The sequence below is a fragment of the Marmota monax genome, unplaced genomic scaffold (genome assembly GCF_021218885.2).
Source record: "Marmota monax isolate L192 unplaced genomic scaffold, Marmota_monax_Labrador192_F-V1.1 WCK01_AAM20220418_F8-fsc00142, whole genome shotgun sequence".
NCBI lineage: Eukaryota > Metazoa > Chordata > Mammalia > Rodentia > Sciuridae > Marmota > Marmota monax.
In genome coordinates, this window is record NW_026692025.1 from 1,816,537 (window position 1) to 1,835,071 (window position 18,535).

General features: G+C 56.9%; 1 protein-coding gene across 1 annotated transcript; it reads right to left on the reverse strand.

Annotated features, from left to right (window-relative positions):
• Positions 1 to 48: 48 nt before the first annotated feature.
• On the reverse strand, positions 49 to 16,573 carry Plxnb3 (plexin B3). The gene is made up of 36 exons (XM_046453072.2): positions 15,703 to 16,573; positions 14,292 to 14,403; positions 11,720 to 12,760; positions 11,185 to 11,364; positions 10,811 to 10,939; positions 10,625 to 10,725; positions 9,773 to 9,905; positions 9,461 to 9,617; positions 9,267 to 9,375; positions 9,069 to 9,183; positions 8,806 to 8,931; positions 8,610 to 8,726; positions 8,230 to 8,323; positions 7,977 to 8,146; positions 7,596 to 7,747; positions 7,255 to 7,360; positions 6,382 to 6,512; positions 5,914 to 6,090; positions 5,597 to 5,792; positions 5,211 to 5,450; positions 4,964 to 5,125; positions 4,738 to 4,889; positions 4,501 to 4,601; positions 4,201 to 4,424; positions 3,861 to 4,039; positions 3,637 to 3,703; positions 2,895 to 3,222; positions 2,669 to 2,772; positions 2,463 to 2,556; positions 1,972 to 2,156; positions 1,719 to 1,879; positions 1,253 to 1,400; positions 1,005 to 1,069; positions 855 to 930; positions 656 to 730; positions 49 to 377 (listed from the first exon to the last, which is right to left on the reverse strand). The coding sequence occupies exons 2-36, from the start codon at positions 14,337 to 14,339 to the stop codon at positions 273 to 275; spliced, it is 5,748 nt and encodes a 1,915-aa protein (XP_046309028.1). The 5' UTR covers positions 14,340 to 14,403; positions 15,703 to 16,573; the 3' UTR covers positions 49 to 272.
• Positions 16,574 to 18,535: the final 1,962 nt, after the last annotated feature.

The following is an 18,535-nucleotide window of genomic DNA, read 5'->3' on the forward strand; positions in this document are numbered from 1 at the left end:
TGGGGGTACCAGCCCAAGGAGCATGAAGTTGACTCTTGCAGCCACTGCTGGGGATTGGACTTTTTTTTTTAAAGACGTATTTCTGTTTTATTTCCAGATTCTCCAGTAAGCAAATAAATACAGTTGGAGAAGGGGTAGGGATTGCTATAAATTAGAAATAAGCCCTGTGGTGAGGCAGTGGGCACTCAACACCACCCAAGTTCTGCGGGCCCTCCTCAGTCAATGGCTCGGTTCAGGGACCATAAGGTACTGTGGTGATGTGTTCTCTAAGCTCACAGGTCAGTCACTTTGTTTTCCACCAGAGCAGCAACCTGCTGCAGGCGGCAGGCTAGCTGCATCTTCTGGCCCACGGGGTCCTCCTCCAAGGCACTGATGATCTGCCAGGGCAGAGGAGGGTATCCACCTGAGGCCCCACCCCTGTGATCATTGACCCGGGGCTGCCTAGGAGTTCAAGAAACACTGCTGGGGCCTCCCGGGAAATCCAGAGGAAAGTCAAGCCCATGACTCAACCTGGGCCCTTCCAGCCAAGGCTGGCATCCCTTCCTTCCCTCTGCCTGGATTAAGCCACCCCCAGGGACATTCTGTGAGCCTCTGTCTTGGCTTCACTTCATTCCAGGTACCTGCCTCCTCCCCTCCATAGTGTTCTGGGCCTCACCTGGTCATGATACCTGTGGATGTGGTTGTAGAGTTCCTGCAGAGCCTCCAGACAGTGGGAAACAGAGGTGTAGTTCTGGGGACAGCATGTAGCGGGCAGTGAGGCCTCAGCCCTGGTCTCAAGCCCCAAGGCTCTCCCCTTGCTCTGCCAATGAATTCCCCCAAGATATGGAGGGCAGTGCCCCTGGGCCATGTCTCACCCCAGAAAGCTCAGCCAGAGCAGAGTTCATCTCCTGGTAGCTCACCGGAGGGCTCTGGCGAATGTCTGCGTAGTATCTGGAGAAGCGCACAGAGTTAGGGGCGGGCACCCTCCAGGGCCTCCCCCCAGCCGTAACGGCTTCGACACTTACTTCTCCACCATCTGCTTATAGCGAGGGATCTCCCGGGCATAGAGCAGTTTGTTCACTGGGGAATCCTTTTCAAGACAGAGGAAGGGCTAGGAGTGAGCAGGCGTGGGGACCCAACAGCACCCCTGCCTCTGGACAGGGCTCACTGCTCCATTCCACCCGGCTCAGGCTCTGCACAGGGCACCGTGGCTTCCCCCACAGGGTTTTCCTCTCCAGTCCCTGCCAGCTGGCGCTGGCTACTGCAACCTCACCCGGCCCACTTTATGCTCCGAGAGGGTACAGGAGTCGATGAAAGTCTGTGCAATGACCGCCAGGATGGCATCCACGTTGTCCGACACCCGCACGTCAAACAGCAGTTGTGGGTTCTTCAAGGCATTCACCCAGAACCGCAGCAGGAGGCTGGGGACACAGGCCAGGTGTGGGGATGAGACCGGGTCACTGTGGCCTCCTCCTCCATGCACTGCAGCCCACCCTTTCCATGCAGATGTCACTGGAGCCATCCATGCAGGCAACCAGGGACCCCAGCCTTGCTCTTCTCTAGGAGCTGTCCTCATGGCCCAGGTGACCTTCCTGTGAGTCCATGCTGGGGGGTGAGGGGTTGTTGAAAATCAGGCTGGGTTCCTGTCTTGAACCTGCTGTCCTGTTCTGGGAATGTCCTTGTTCCTCTGGGATTCAATGGATCAGTAGCAATAAGTAGGGGGTCGACAGGAAAGGCACCTGTTTGTCTTCCAGATGTGCAGGGTCTCTGGGTCCTCAATGTCATGCTTTTCTGCCAGCTCATCCAGGAAGTCAAACAGGTACTTGACAGCAATGGGCACAGGCCGGTTCACGCTGAGAATGGCTTGGAAGGTGTCATCCACAAACTTCTGCAGTGTACCCTGTAAGCAGGACAAGAGGGCCCTTCTGCCTTTCTAGGACCATTCCTGCTCCCAAGCCTCCCCTATGGCCTGGCTCCCCTGGCTACACTAACCTTCATGGACAGCAGGCGGGTGAGGTAGATTTCTGGGATGGCCTTGGCCCGGGCCCGTTCCCGTTCCCGTTCCCGTTCCCGGAGGCTGCTACGCCGTGCCTTGGCCCCTTCTGGCTCCTCGGTGGCCTTCACTAGGTGCCAGAGGCGCACCCCGCCATCGTCACCATCCTCCAGCATGGGAATGTCTAAGGGCATGGGAACCTGGCCTCAGTCCCATGCCCCTTCCCCCATCCTGCACTAGTGGCCTGGGAGGTGCCGTGTGCTCCCTGCTCAGCCTGACACCTCATGGCTCTAGAACTTCCAGGCCTTGGCTCAACCTGGAGCTTTGGCTTGCCTGCTGAGCAGGTGGGGCAGGCAACCCAGGCAAGGGAGCTGACACGACCAGGACTCCTTCCTGCCCAGCTTTGGGCTCTGTGAACCTAGCCTAGTGTGGACTCCAGTCCCCTGGTGCTTCTGGGGCAGATAGGTGTGTCTGGGCCTGAGGAACTCACCTTCTCCTGAGGGGCAATTCTGAGCCAGGCTCTGGGAAACAGCGCCACCATTGTGCAGCTGAGGGATGAGCCCCACTGTTGCTCCATCTGGGACCTGGTGGGGAACAGGGAAGCAGAGTTTGGTCCCTTTACTGCCATCTGATTCCTAAGGCAGGGACCTGTCCCCTACTCCCAACCAACTTGCCCTGTCCCTGCCCACCCAGCACCTTGTAGTGCTGTAGAGTATTGAGTCTCTTCCAGTGGTTCTGAGTCACTGAGGTCAAGTCCTCGTCTGACAGGGTTAGGTGACCAGCCAGGCCTGAGCGCCACTCTGGGGAGACCCAGGGAAGCCCATCAGCCCACAACATGTTTCCCATCTGTAGTAAGGCAGAGCTGAGTGGCTATATGTGGTGGAGGCAGTAGGGATGGGGGAGGTGGGGCTGTCTCTCTCACCAAGGTCTAGGGCATGCACTGAGGGCCTCTGGGAAAAGGGGGTGCCTTTGTAGACTTGGTCCAACACCTTCTCCTTGACTTGGGTGATGGTGTCTGTGTCAAGCACCCGGGCTGGCAAACGCTGCATCTCGCTGCTCCCTACTGCGGCGCCAGCCCCAGGGCCCACAAGCACCATCAGTGTCAAGGGCCGGAATTCCACATCCTCCCGCAACAGGTGGCTGTCATTCAGGGTCCGTTTCGCCTTGCCTGTCACAGCATCCACAGGGCCCTTGTCCACCTGGTACTGGATGGCGCGGAAGAGCATGTACAGGGGCTCACCAGCCACTTCCTGCAACCATCAAGGTGGACCAGCATTGGCCACAGGGCCAGGATGCTCAGTGATGCCCAGCAGAGGGCATAGCAGGAATGAAAGGGGCCATCAGCACCCCAGAACAAGGATAGATGGACAGGTGGCTGCACTGGGGACCCCAGCCCTTTTCGCCTCTGCCTCTAATCTGGCCCTGGAAGGGGGTTGAGTCTTCCCCTTTCCAGAACTCCCTCTGGCTGAGCCTCACAGTAGGCCCACAGGACAGGGAGATAACTCTCATGACCCTCATTTGATGGCCCATCCTGAGTCCTGCACAAGGCCCCTGGGGAAAGTTAGGCACTGGTCAGAGAGGCTATAGGAAGGCAGCATCCCCCAAGAGCTGGGGGGCAGGAGAGTGCCATCAGGGCTGGGGGCAGGCTGCACAGTGACCCTCACCCTCAGGAAGGTATAGAGACAGATGGACAGCCAGTTGGTGAGCAGCTTCTCCACCATGGTCTCTGTCCTGTGGGGAGAAAGCCCCAGGTCTCCTATGAGAATGTCCTTCAACTCCTCTTCTAAATCCCTCCTGGCTCCACCACCCCAGGGCAGAGCCTGCCCAGGGTGGGGACAGATCACTAGTGAGCCCCTGTCCCTGCCACTATGCCCAGGTCAAGACCAACCTGCGTAGCATGAGCTTGGGGTTCTTGTGTACATAATGAGCCGCCAGGTCACCAAGCAGAGTCCTCATGATGTCGGTCAAGTACTCAAGCTTGCCATGCAGCACCAGGGACAGGAGCGAAGCTACGTGGCAGCGGTCCCTCTGGGAGAAGCCAGGCTGCTCCTCCAGGGTGTGGATGAGCTACGCAGGAAGCTGGTGTTCACTCTGGGAAGCCCCATGCATTCCTCCGCTTCTATGCTCACACCCCTCTCCCAGCCTGGCCTGGCCTGTCCCCAGCCCCACCTCTTTGCCCATAGAGGCCTTCTTCCCTGCCTGCCCCCAAGCACCCAAGAGGCCCTCACTGTGAGGAGGAAGAGTTTGCTGTTGAGCAGGTTGGAGAGCTGCGTGAGGCCCTGGCGAACAGTGGCACGGCGGCCTTCTTCCTCAAGCCCCTCGAGTTCTGGAAGCAGTGGGCAGCCACCATGGCCAGGAAAGAAGGCGCGCTCAGCGAATGTGTGGTAGTCCAGGAAGGGGATCCCACTGGCCTCAAGGTCGCTGCTGAGGTCTGTCATCTCAGTCATCAGGTCTGTAGGCCAAGAGCCACCAAGATGTGGGCTCAGGCCCAGTGGGCCCTCTGCCCCCCCTTCCCCGCCCCCACACACCTGTGAACTCCTTGCGGCACTGGTCACCCACACCTGTCTCCAGGTTCTCCAGCTGCACCAGCACCTTCTGGTAGTCCCGCAGGGCCTGCTTGCTCTTGTGCCTGCAGCCAAGGGCCACGTGTCAACCACAGCCCTAGGCCAGGATAGCCATCTACCCAGGTCCTGCCACGGGGCATCCTTGCCAGCAATGAAGAGGGAAGTTTGTGCAGGTTTGTACAGGGGGAGAGCCCTCCTCACCTGTACATGAGGGTGAGGAGGAGCACAGCGGCGATCAGCACGGCAGCACCCATGCCCAGGCCCACCTGGGCCTCCACAGGGAAGGTAGACATGGTGGGCTCCGCTTCATACTGGACGGGGCCCAGGGCCAGGCGCACGTTGCCCATCTGTACCTGAGGGTGTGGGGGCAGTGCTCCTAAGCACGGGTCTGCAGCCTGCAGCCCACCCGCCTGGGGCGCATACTCACCACAAACTGCGGCAGGGCACTGGAGCTGTTGGTGGGCTGAGGGGCGTGTGGGGGTGGCTCACAGTACAGGTGGGTGAGCGTGAGCGTCTTCACCAGGCACTCACCATCGCCAATGTGCACACGTACCTCCTCTTTGCTGATTCCCAGGTTGAGGCCCTCGCCCTGGGACACATGCCAGGAACTTGAGCTGGTTGCTTGTACTGGGGGCCCTGAGCGCCCTGGGAATGCACAGCTGGGAGACGCTCACCTCCACATCCAGGATGTGACCCGGCTTGAGGCGATAGGGGCGGGCGAGTCCCTCACGGCTGAGTGGGGCCAGGCGGGGGTTGGGCTGGTACAGAAAGCTCTGGCCCCCACTGGCACTAGCAAAGTCCACCTGCACATTGTCCAGGGTGAAGAATACCCGCTTTGGGTGGGCCCCATCTGGTACAGCAGGGCTACGGCACAGGAGGAGGCCGGACGAGTTGACAGAGCAGATGGTGGAACACTGCGCGGCAGTTAGGACCAGGAACACAGGAGGGTCAGTTAGGGTTCCCTTTTTCATTCCTATAGACATACTATTTGGCCCTGCCCCCCCAGCCCCCAAGCAGGCCTGGGGACAGCCCTGTCACCAGCTGGTGTGGAGGGGCTCACCTGTAGCAAGCCTCCCCCAAGCTGGATACAAGTCTGGGGTTCTGCAGCAGGGGCTTCACAGCTCCTCCTTGGGTTCAGGTCCTGGGGCTGAGCCCCCAAAGCCTTTACCTCTGCTTCGGCCTCCAGCCACACGGACAGCAGGGGCTGCCACACCACGTCCAGGCCTGTGCCCCGGACATGGATCAGCCGCCCGCCCCTGGGCCAAGATGGAAGTCAGCAGGGTGGGAGGTTGGTGGGTAGCCCTGCACAGCCCCAGCTCCCCAGCTCCCCTCTGGATCAGTCCACGGGCTGCTCCGTGGGCTGGCCAGGCTCCTCACCCCCGGAAGCTGACACTGGGCTCTGCTGCCACAAGCTGGGGGTTGGCAGTGTAGCGGAAGGGGCTGCTGAGTAGTTTGCGCTCAGCATGGCCAAAGACCACAAGGACCATTGCTTCTCCTGGTGTGGCCTGGGGCATGGTGCGGCACACGATGGTCTTAGGACACACCGGCTCCTGGCTGCAGGGAGTGCAGGAGGAATTGTTATCTTGGGCTCTCACTGTTACCTTTCATCCCCAGCCCTGACCCAGCTCCCAGTGATAGGCCCACTTTGCCTCGCATAACAAGGGTAGAGACCACCGAGGCAAAAATAGTACTGCTTCTCTTAGAATTTGATGGTGGCCTTGAATCCACTGCCCCCACTATATAGGAGGGGACACCCACAGGGCATATCCCCACTTGGCAGCAGCCAGGCCTGGGCTAGGAGGCAAGCAACCTCTAGACCTGGTGGGCAGCAGGGTAGATACTTACATGGGACAGGGTTGGCCACCCACAAAGGCAGTGATGTTGCCTCCTGTCTGGAGGTGCTGCCCATGGATGGTGAGCTGGGTGCCCCCTGCTTGAGGGCCCCACCGGGGACTCAGGCTCAGCAGGACAGGATCCTGGGGAACAGAGCAGACTGCAGTAGGCATGGCAGTCTGGCCTGGTGCTTCCTTACCTGGTGCCCATCCCTGAGGTCCTAGGGCTTTGTGGTACAGGCCCAATTCTTGGTTTCTCAAGTGTCAGGGGCTACAGCTAACCATGCCCTCCTTTCATAAGCACGGTTCTGGCTTCTGTAGCTCCTCATTTTCCAGCTTTCCTTCAATCTGCTGCTGCCCCAAGTCTCTCTTCACCATCAGTATTTCCCCTTGGGACTAACTTGCATCCTGAGTTAAACCTCAAGATCCAATTGCCTTCTCGAGGTGCTTTGTGTGCCAAGCATAACTCCTGGTCCTGACCCACCCCTGCCTCCTACTGTTAGCATTCTGGGATACCTGACCCAGAAATGCCCTCCTAGATGCCCAGCGTTCAGGCTAGCATCTGAAGGTGTCCCCACACTCCTCTGTCCTGTGCTCCTGCAGGGAGCCAGGCCCACAAGTTCTGAAAGCTCTGTGCCAACTCTGGCCCAGCTGCCCACCACATTTGCTCCTGAAGCCCAGTGCCCTCCTGGACAGCTGCCAATGGCTATATCCTTGCTCTCTTGCCACTGTCCCCAGCTTCCTCTCCACTGAGATCATGTACTTTCCCTTCTGAACACACAGCAGTGCTTCTTGCGACCCTTGAATCCAGTTTGATGTCCCCACCTAGCTGTCTGGCCGCCCTTCCCACTGTCCTACATTACACCACCCTGAGGTAGACACTGACCTGGTAGGTGAAGTGCTGGATTGAGATGCCTGGTGGCCGACTCTTAATGGCCACTTGGACCGGCCCAGTGGTGCCATTAGGGGCAGGAGATGTCACACACACAATCCTGATGAGCAAGGTCCAGTAGTGCCTCAGGGCCCCCCGCGGAGCCTTGGGCAACTGCCAGCCACCTCCTGGAGCCCCCTCCTGCTCACTCTCCCTCACCCACTTGCTTTCCTTTTGTACACATACCCAGGACCCCCATTTCTTGATGGCAAGCCTCCCTTCTCTCTGGGTGGCTGGTTTCTGAAGGCCTACCCTGGACGGCCTCCCCACCCACTTGTGCCTGCCAGGCGCCTCACCGGGTAGAGGTACGGTAGAGAGCGGGGTCGGGGCTGCAGGGCTGGCTGGCCACACTCACAGCATCTTGCACATCAGCAAAGGCCCGACCCAGGTTGGAGCCCAGAATGGTGAGGGCCAAGCCACCCTCTGGGGGGCCAGTCAGAGGCTCAATCTATATCAGGGAAGGATGGCAGATGGGGCACTCCAATCTCACAGCTCACTCTGCAGCAGGGGTGCCCAGCCAACCAGCTGGACTGTGGCTAGGCCCGGCTGTTAGATTGGGGGCCTGAGGCAGTCAGTCTGAACTGAGGGGAGGTAGGACAGTGAGGGGCAGGGGAGAAGTGGGAGACTGGGCCATGGAGGAGGGTGGTGAGCAAGGGCACCGATGGGGAATGGCTCACCATATAAATGCTGGGCATGGGACACAGCAGCTCCACAGCTCCTGGTGGGCACAGGGGCCCATAACGACAGGTAGGCTGACCATCACCACACCACAGGCAGCCCAGGCTCCCGTTGGCTGCCTGGCAGTGGCTACAGTCAGGGTGGCCCACAGCACAGTCATACAGGATCACTAGGAAAGGCCAGGCATGCGCTGAGGTAGCACTGTTGTGCTGCATCCCCCGCCCCCTCCTGCCCTGCTACCCCCGAGCTCACCATGAAGAGCATGGGCATTGTCCAGCCGCTGGACCTCGCCCCTAGTGACGTAGATGGGCACTGGGAGCTCTCGCTGGGACATGGAGGGGTGGAACTGTGGGTGGAGTGCAGGGTCAGAGTTGACCCCCACTTGGGGCAACCCCACCTCCCACCTCCCCTAGGGTACTCCCTAGAATGGGTGAGCCTGTTCCCTGCCTTTCCCACCAGGGTGCTCAGGGACAGACTACAAGCACTACGTTCCTGCCACATGCTCAGGGCCTGGCACAGAACAGACTGTCATGAGTGACAACAGGATGAAGAAGGACTCGGGAAACCGGGGGGTGGGCAAGAGGGCTACAGAAGGTGCCCAGCAATAGGTGAGGCTGGGGGGAGCCACCCACCTGCTGGGCCTGGCAGTGAATGAGGCCGGTGTCTGCAGCTGTCTCCTCCAGGGAGGCCGGCAGCTTCTGCAATGCTCCAGGCAACTCCAGCCAGCAGTGGTAGGCGGCAGACAGGCCCTGGGGGGCATGCTGTCAGCCCCCTGGACAGTGTCAAAACCCCCCATAGTCTCCAGCCCCTGCCCACCTGACAACTTACTCGGAAATACTGAAGGTTCTGCACGTGCAGGGCCAAATGGCTCTCCCAGCCCACAGGTACCAAGTGGGGACCTGCCAGCCCCACCACCTGGGGGCAAGCCTCGGGTCCATGCCCCTGGATGTCCATCTGGGGAAAGAAGAACCCTCAGCCCTTCAGAGCTGCAGGAGCCCACCCCTGGGCAGCTCTGCCTCTGTTTGCAGTGCCCGCAGGGGTGGTCATAGGGGGCTGAGTATATGAAGGGAGTCCTGGTCGGGTACACCCACCTCCTGGGCACTGTAGACTGTCCTCTCACCCTCTGGGCACTGTTCCCCGTGTACACAGTGGCTGCTTTGGGGGCACCAGTGGCACCGCCAAAGGCTGCTCACACAGGCATGACACCTGCAGGGACAGGGGTCTGCTCAGGCTGGGTGCCATCTCAGGGTGTCACCCCTACCCAGCAGGAGCCAGGCCAAGGAACTCACGGGGCAGCCACCTCCAAGGCCTGGACAGCACTGCAGTCGTAGAAGGAGAAGTTGGTGGCAGCCACGGCCACATCTTCAAACATCAGGGCCAGGGGCAAGGTGATGTGGTCTAGAGGGATAGTGGTGGTAGAGCAGGGCACATGGCTCCTGTCCCCTTCAGTTCCCACAGGTCCCCTACCCAGGGGCCTCCTTACCTGTGCCTGGAGGGTTAAGAGGCACCTGGTCTTGGGGAGGGGTGACACAGGCCACATGGGGCCCTTCCACATGAGCCAAGCTATCATAGTCCCCAAAAGCACAGTGGAAATATTCATCCACAGCCAGGGTGGGCAGCCGGGGGACAGACAATGTGACCTGGAACACATGAGAGGGAAACAGGGCAATGCAGCTGGGCAAGGGGAGGGTGGTAAGCAGGTAAGATACGCTCTTGAGGGCAGGAACAGAGGCTGCTGGGAGGCAGCCAGGGGCACCCCCTACACACAGGCAGTGGCAGTCGGTGGGAACTTTACCTGGCCCTGCTCCTGGCGTGAGTGGTGGGCTGGCAGCAGGCTCTGGATGTGGAGGCAGCGACTGTCCTCCTCGTAGCTCCATAGCCACTGGTTCGGCTGGGCTGCCCGCCTGCACTGGCTCTTCCGGGTGCACCTGCCGGGCAGGGGCCCATCATCTCATTGTGTGGGTTTCAGGCTCCCTGGGGGATTGGGAGGCTGGCCCAGCTGGAGCATTGTGAGCAGGGGTAGTGAGGGGACAGTGCTGAGAGGAGTGGGCCAACCTTGGAGGTTTCACAGCCAAGGCGCGGGCTTTAGCTTTTTTGGGGGAGTGGGGATTGAACTCAGGGGTGCTTAACCACTAAGCCACATCCCCCACTTTTTTTTTAAATTTAGAGACAGGGGTCTCACTGAGTTGCTTTGTGCCTTACTTTTGCTGAGGCTGGCTTTGAACTCATGATCCTCCTGCCTCAGCCTCCTGAGTGGCTGGGATTAGAGGCATGTGCACCACCACACCTGACAAGCTTTGGCTCTTGACTGTGAGAGAGGGACCTGCTACTGGGTTGCTGTGTGGAGCTTTGGCTGGGGGGAGACTTGAAGTGGGTCAGGGGACACCATCAGCTGGGCAGGGGTCCTGGGAGTGGTGGCAGATGCCTGGACCCAGGGTGGGGCTGCTAGAAGTGAGAAGTGGATAGGTTAGGCAGTGTCAGGCAGCCGATGCCATGGAGATTCATAGCTTGGTGGGATGGGGCAGGGTTGAGGAGCTCAGCAACAGCCAGGGTTGGTACTTGAGCAAGTACGGCTGGACTCTTGGCACACCTAGAGCTGCTCTGCTTGTACATGTTGGTACAAGCCAGGGCACATGACCACACTCACCTGCCCTGTAGGATGCACCAGCCACATAGTGGGTCCCGGGCCTGGAGGCAGCTGGTGCAATTGGGGAACTGAGGGCAGGCTGCCACGGGTACCTTGTTAACCTAGATGAGCAGCGAGGGAGAAAAATGGTGGTTGTGGAGACATGGGCCATGTGGACCTGGCCCCAGATCTTGGGACAGTCCTCACCTGTTGGGCAGTCAGGACATAGAGGTGGCCACCATTGCTGTCCACCAGCAGGTCTGGGCTGATGGGTGAGCCAGGAGGCCCCACTTGCTGGGAGTGATACACTTGGCCTTGGGAGCTGTTGAGAAAGACCTGGGCAGGGGCACAAAGATAGGGCTGAGCCATCAGCTCTCCAGATGGCCGTATGTTCACTGTTCGGGGTACATGCTCTCCTCCGAGCAGGGACTCCATTTCAGGAACATAAAGTCTCAGAGGTGGAGGGTTCTGGAGGTTTCCCTGAGCCATTGGCAGAAGAGGCTCCCGGACAGGCCACAAGGCTGCACCCAGTCTGGCAGTGTGTGGGCTGCACTAGGGCACCCCCTTGGTCAGGCTCTCACCTTATGTAGCTGGCCTTGGGTGTCCCCCAGGAAGGCTATCATATGCCCATCTGCCTGGAGGGCTGCTATAGCGCTGATGGGATGTCCAAGCTGTAGCAGAGGCTGCGCCTCCAGGGGCTGGCGGCCAGCAATGGGGCTGGGGGTATGCTCATCGCCACAGGGGTATGACTCAGGGGAGTCCTAGACAAGTAAGGAGTGGAAATCAGCTCCAAGGAGAGGCCCAGAAAGACAGTCAGCATATGATGCCCAGGCAGCCAGTGTGGGGAGCTGGGAGAGACCTGGGGACAGAGTGACCAGGGCTGGGGGGCTGGAAGGCTGGGTCACCAAGCCCAATGACATGACAAGCTTGCCCCACAGAGCCACGCCCCTCCCTCTGTTGACATCCCCTCGCCAAGAGGTCAGCCAGCTGCTTCTCACTGGAGACACCTGGCCCCATGTCATGGAAGGAGGGCTGCCTGGTAGACAAGCAAGCAAGGTGCAGAGGAAGAAGGCAGGACATTCTGTCAGAATTTGGGGCCAGGTCCTGGCCACTCACAGCAGGCAGGGTGACACAGCGGGATGTGACACCATACTCCACGGTGGCTTCCTCCATGCCGCTGGGTCCTCGACCACCTGCCGTATAGCAAAGTCGCCGGGCCTGCTCCATGCTCCCATCCAGCTCAGCCAGGGGAAAGGCACACAAGGCCACCTGGGCCCCCCTTGAGCCTGTGGCAAATGCCCCTAACAAGGTGCCCGGGGCGAGGAAGGCAGCCTGAATGAGGCCCTGGCCCCGGCAGGCAAGGGGCACTTCCACGTAGGAGTAAAGGTTGGCATCCCCCAGGCAGATGCGGGCCACATAGGAGCGGTACTCGGCCTGGGCTCGGGCCCCACGGCGGCGGAAGATGAAGTAGGCAGAGTGGGTGTCAGCAAAGGCCCCCACGTAGCTGTTGTTGTAGTCAGAAAAGTCACCCACCACCAGGCGGCCCAGGCCCTCACTGGAGAAGGGCTGTGGCCCAGCCAGCTGGCGTACTGTCAGGGGTGGCACCCCGGCCGACAGTTTGCCTGCCAGGCCTCTAGCCACCAGCAGAAGGTCCCGGCCTGGCAAGGGCACCACCAGGCCCACTGTGGCCACTCCTGGAGTGTTGGCAGCCACAAATTGCCCATCACCGGGGTCCTCAGCCTGGTACAGCACCTCGGTCACATCCCCAAGGCGCCGCTTCTCACATACACCCTGCCTCACCTGCCCACAGGCCACCAACTCCTGGGCCCTGCTGCTCACCAACAAGAGCTGGTTGGCATTATCAGTAAGCCGGGCCTGCGGACACTCAGCCGGGTCACGGAAAGGCACGCAGTCAGGACTGTCGATGACAGGGCCCGTGACAGCCACAGCCTCAAGCTGCAGTTCTAGGCTGAGCTGGAAGAGGCGGTTCACTGCGCCCACATAGAGCGAGCCCTGGCCAGGTGCCAGTGCCAGGTGGTTGAAGGTGGTGTTGGGTGCAGAGAAGTGATGGGCCCCTGTCAAGGGCAGTGGTGTTGGGGACAGTAGCAGCAGCAGGAGATGGAGGTAGTAGGAAGGCCAGGCAGCCATTCCAGGAACCTGGGGGAGAGCAAGGCGATGTGAGAGCTGGTGGGAGGGAGTCCCCGATACCCCACTCCCCAACAGGCAAAAGCCAGGGCAGAAGGAGCAGGAGGAGATGAGGCAGAGATGGGACCAGAGAGGAAGGCAGGGTGGAGACTAGAGAAGAGAGAGGTTCACAGCCTGGGAGCACCCAGGAAGCAGAAAGGGACAAGAGAGAAAGGCGGAGAAGGGAGAGGAGAAAGAAAGAGAGAAAGAGGGGGCACAGAGAAAGGAGCCAGAGAGAGGACAGAAAGAGGGACAAAGAAAGTGTCCAAGAGCTGGAGAAAAAGACTGGGGTGGGGGCGGGGGCACATGCCTGCACGTGCACATGCGCACAGGCAAGGGAAGAATTCTTTCGTCTTCTACTTTATATTCATCTACACTGTAGACTGGGGGCACATCCTGAGAAGCCACAAGAGCATGACCAGAGGGACTCTGAGTGACAGAGGGTGGAGAGGAAAAGAGGGGAGGAGCATGAGAGAAGGAAGACGGGTGGAAGCCACATAGCAGGGTGACCCTGCACCAGCCATCCAGACAAGAGAGTTGGCACAGGGACAAGAGCAGTGTCACCACATGACCAGGGGAGATACCCATGGTACAAGGAATAGGGAGTCCCTCACTAGCTGGGAGAGAGTGAGCCAGGAAAGATGGAGGAAGCCAGGCAGCCACCTGCTAAAACATGGCCAGACACGGCCCACCTGCCCCATGCCAGAGCTGTACCACAGAGGACGTTAGACCACCTCAGGGTAGTCAGAGTAGGGGTAAAGGAAAAGCTTCAAGCCATCCGGGAAGGTGCAGGGTCACCAGGGGCAGGAAGAGGCAACACAGGATGGAGGGCTGGATGGAGGCCTGCCCCTGCAGTCAGGGTCTTTGCAGCCTGACACCAGAAGGGTCCTCAGTGTGGGAGTGTTGATGAGGAAGACAGCCCCAGTGAGAAGGTGAGGCAGAAAGACAGCTGGACTGAAGGGGTGGAGGGAGATGGAGGGGAGCCTTACCCAAGGTACCTCAGAGTGTGCCTGGAAGGGACCTTGAGTCTGAGCCCCTGAGGGCAAGGGTGGTGCCCCAACACTCCAAAGGAGGCACCGGAGTGAAGCTCATGCCCACGAGCTGTTGGCAGCAGCCGGTGCCCAGCAGCCTCCAGCAGACCAGCCACGCCAAGCAGACCCCTGGGAAGGGGCCAGGAGCTGCCAGTAGGCCCTGAATTGAACTGGGGTCTGCATGGATGGACATGTGGGCACATGCCAGCCAGGAGCCACCCAATGCCACTCAGGCCTAGGGTCAAGCCTCAGGAAGGCCCTGGAGTCCCTTATCTCAGGAATACAGGCGGAAAGGGACAGACATTTCCTTTAGATCCTGGGTGTGTCTGCGGTAATGTCTGGTATGTGGAGGAGACACAGGACATTAGAGTCCCACGCCGAAGCTTCCCTGTGTCCTGACCCTGGCCTGGGCTATTTTACCTCACCCTGCCCCTTCAGGGACATCTTTGGGGATGTGGGGCCCAGGTACTTACCACCAGCAAGGAGTGAAGCAGTGGGGTCTCCTGAGCAGCGTGCCACATCTCTTCAGTTCAGCTGCCCTGGGGCATTGATGATGGGCACAAGATGGATGTGGAGGGCATTGTCCTGAGTGGGAGGGAGACAGTTGAGGCTCAGCCCCATTCATGCCGGCCCTGGGGAAGGAAGGGGGCGGGGGATGGGGGGGACCAAGGGCCTGGCGACCGGGCTCCACCACAGCTGGCAGCTTTGTCAATAGTGGCCGAGCTAAGGCAGCCCTGCCTCCACCCCAACAATGCCTCCTCTGTCCAGAGGGCCAGGCCAGGGACCCACTATCTGGTGCTTTTACCCCCACCCGGGCTGTTCTGGCCAGGGGGCTCCCTACCACTCCCCGCCTCCAGGGAGACACCCCCTTGAATCTGGGGACAAAGGGACAGGGTTTTCCTCCAGCCAGTCCTCCCCATCTGACCCACAACTTTTCTGCCAGCCCAGGGGGCCCCACCTTGAGTTCCCCTGGATCCCTGTGAAGGGCATGAGGTGGACTTCAGAGCCCCCATGACAGAGTCAGAGGCACTGAACCCCTGTAAATGCCAGTCTTGGCCTCAGTAGCCTTGGTGCCTGGCTGAAGTGCCAGTCTGGGTCCTCAATGCCTGCCTTTGTTCAGGCTGGGGGCAGAGGAGACGCTGACAAAGGCATCCCATGCAGAGGACCTTCTCCCCCTCCCCCACTCAGCCCTGCCCCAGAGGCCTGGCAAAGTCGTGCCAGGTACAGCATGGTGGGGAGTACCAGTAGAGGATGCTGCGTAAGAGGAGGCTGATGCAAAAAGGACCCACAGGAGGGGGCTGAGGCCCTCTGCCACAGGGAGCCAACCCTGACCTTCAGACAGGCAGTTGGCTGCTGACTGCTCACTCCCCTCCAGGGAATCATCCTCTATGCATGGGGTGGGGAAGGGAGGGACAGCTGGCTCCCCTGTCACCCCAGAAGGGCACTCCAGGGCCATTAGTCTCACTGCCCATGGTGCAGGGCAGGTGCGCTCTGACTGGGGTCCCTGCCTCCTTCATAAGGCACAGCACAGTAAGTGGCAGCAGCTTGCTGCCACCTGGCTGAACCGGTTGGGTGGCTGTGGGGGCAGGGAGCCAGGAAGGCACCTTTCTTACCCTGCGCTGTGCCCTGGGTTGGCGCCAGCTTTCCCACTTGGGGTCAACAGCGTTGGTCCCCCACCTCCTAGCTCCAGCACCCTACATATCCTCAGGCATCAGGAGGTGTCTTTGCTGGCTGGGCTACTGCTTAAAGGCCTTTGTCTGACCCCAGCTAGCCAGCCCTACACACTCTGGTTTCTCCCAGCCTTAGCATATCTCAAGGTGGTGTCCCTCAGCCCAGAGCCCCCTGTACCCCACACCCACCCACACCAGCCACATTCTTCCCTACCTGTCTAAGCCACCGGCAGGCTGAGGAGCAGCTGGCAGTAGCAGGAGTGTGTCCTAGCAGAGTCCCAGCCTCCCTCCCCACAATGCAATCACACCCAGCATAACTCGTCCTGGCGGGCCCTGCCAGGCAGCCCAGCCTCTCCCTGCCCGCCCCTTTGCCTGATGGCACAGGGCAGGGCACTGCTACCCTTTGCTGGCCTCCACAGGTGCAGAGAAGGGGCCTGCTGCAGGCACCAGGCTGGAGCAGGCGAGAACAGGGGTGCTCTCCTACTGAGTCATATCCTCAGCCCTTTTTTGAATTTTTATCTTTAAACTTAGGTCTTGCTAAGACAGGGTCTTGCTAAATTGCCCAGGCTGCCTTGAACTTGTGATCTTCCTGCTTCAGCCTCCTGAGTTCTTGGGATTACAGGCTTCAGCCACCATATCTGGCTTTCCTTCTTAATTTGTGGGCATTCTTTCCATATTCTAGATACCAATCCTTGAGCTGTATGTCCTGCTTCAGCCTCCTGAGCTGTCGAGATTACAGGCTTTAATTCATTTAGAAGGAATATGTTTGTACATGGTGAGAGGTAGGCATGTAGCTTCATCTTTTCTCAAAGGGACAATTGTCCCACTTTGGAGTCACTTCTTTTTCTTCTCCTTTTCCTCCTCCTTGCTTGTCCTCTCTCCTTTTGTTGCTCTTCCTCATCTCTCAAAATCATCTTGTTTATTCTAGGCTTTTTAGAATGTTTTTGTTTCATTTTTTGGTTTTGTTTTGTTTTTGTACTGGGGATCAAACCCAGAGCGTTCTATCACTGAGCTACACCCCCAGTCTTTTTATTTACTTTCATTTCAAGACAGGCCACCATTAAGTTGGTGAAGCTGGCCTCAAATTTGCCATCCTCCTGCCTCAACCTCCCAAGTATCTGGGATTACAGGTGTGCACCACTGTGCCCAGTCTGCTTTTAATCCACATTCTGACTGTATGTTGCCATATACCAGCTATTGTACAGTAGCAACTATTGTATATTCATTTCATATTATATAGCCTTATAAACCTGTTATTAACTCTAAGAATTGTCTGGATTCCCTTTGTGGATTCTTCTTGGTTTTCTGCTTGCATATCATATCATCTTCGAGTAATGACTATTTTCCTTCTTCTTCTCCAGTCCTTTTCATTTTAATTTCTTTTTCTTGTCTTACTTCCTCATATAATATAATGTTGAATAGAAGCAAAAAATTATTGTCAATGTTTTATTATTAAGTATGATGCAAGCTGGGGTTGTGGCTCAGCGGTAAAAGCACTCACCTAGCACGTGCGAGGCCCTGGGTTTGATCCTCGGCACCACATATAAATAAATAAAATAAAGTTAAAAAAGAATTTTTAAAAAAGTATGATGTTTGCAGGGGTGTTTGGTAGATATCTTTATGAAACTTAGGAAGTTCCCTTCCACTCCTCATTTGATATATGTTGAATTTTTATAAACTGTCTTTTCTGAATACATTGAGAGGACCACAGGATTTCCCCCTCTTATCTGTTAACATGATAAATTATAATAATTAATTTTCCATTTTTTGGCACTGGGGATTGAACCCAGGGGTGCTTAACTACTTCCCCAAATTAAAAACTACTTATTAATTTTGTGACAGGGTCTTGCTAAGTTGCTTAGGACTTTTCGAAGTGGCTGAGGCTGGCTTTGAACTTGTAATCCTCTGACCTCAGCCTCCGAGTCACTGGGATTATAAGCATGCACCACTATACCTGACACATTGATTTTCTAATGTTAAACCACCTTGTATTTTCTAGGCTAAACTCTAGTTTGTCATGTGTTTTTTTTTTCATGCATGATTTTGAATTGGTGTGTTTAATATCCTTGTATCAAACTCATCTACATTTGGTTTCAAGACATAAAGTGATTTGGGGGAGTACTTCAACTTTTCCCTGGAACAATATATCAGCTACCCTTGTTTCTGTCGTTTCCTGGCCCTCTCACCATAGATTTTATTTTATTTTATTTATTTAACAGAAAAATAAGCTTTATTTTAATATAAGTATACATTATCCCAAAATGTTCATTTGTAATCTTTATACTTACGTGGCAACAAAACATATAAATAAGCTATTAAAAATAAATTTATAAATCAGGGGAGAAATAAGAAATTCTTAGAAAAAATGAGAACAGAGATACTTAGAATTTTTTTTTAAGAGAGAGAGAGAGAGAATTTTAATATTTATTTTTAAGTTTTCGGCGGACACAACATCTTTGTTTGTATGTGGTGCTGAGGATAGAACCCAGGCCGCACGCATGCCAGGCGAGCACGCTACCGCTTGAGCCACATCCCCAGCCCCAGGAATTGTTAGAAATAAATGAAAATAGAGATATCAAAATCTTTGGGATACTATGAAAGTGGTTCTAGCAGGAAAGGTTTTGTGTGTTTTGGTACCAGGGTCTGAACCCAGGGACACTTAATCACTGAGCCACATCTCCAGGACTTTTTATTTTTTATTTTGAGACAGGGTCTCACTAAGTTCTTAGGGTATTGCTAAGTGGCTGAGGCTGGCTTTGAACTTGAGATCTTCCTGCCTCAGTCTTTCTAGTGGCTGGGATTACAGGTGTGCATCACCACATCTGGCTGAGGAAAATTTATAGCACTGAGTATCTACATAATCTGTTATACCTCAAGGCCCTAGAAAAGCAAAAATAAGCTAATTCCAAAACCTGTAGAAGACAAGAAATCAGAGCTGAATTAATAAAATTGAGGATAAAAAAAACAATACAAAGGATCAATGCAATAAAGAACCATCTTTAAAAAGATAAAAAAGATTGATAAATTGATAAATCTTTAGCCAAACT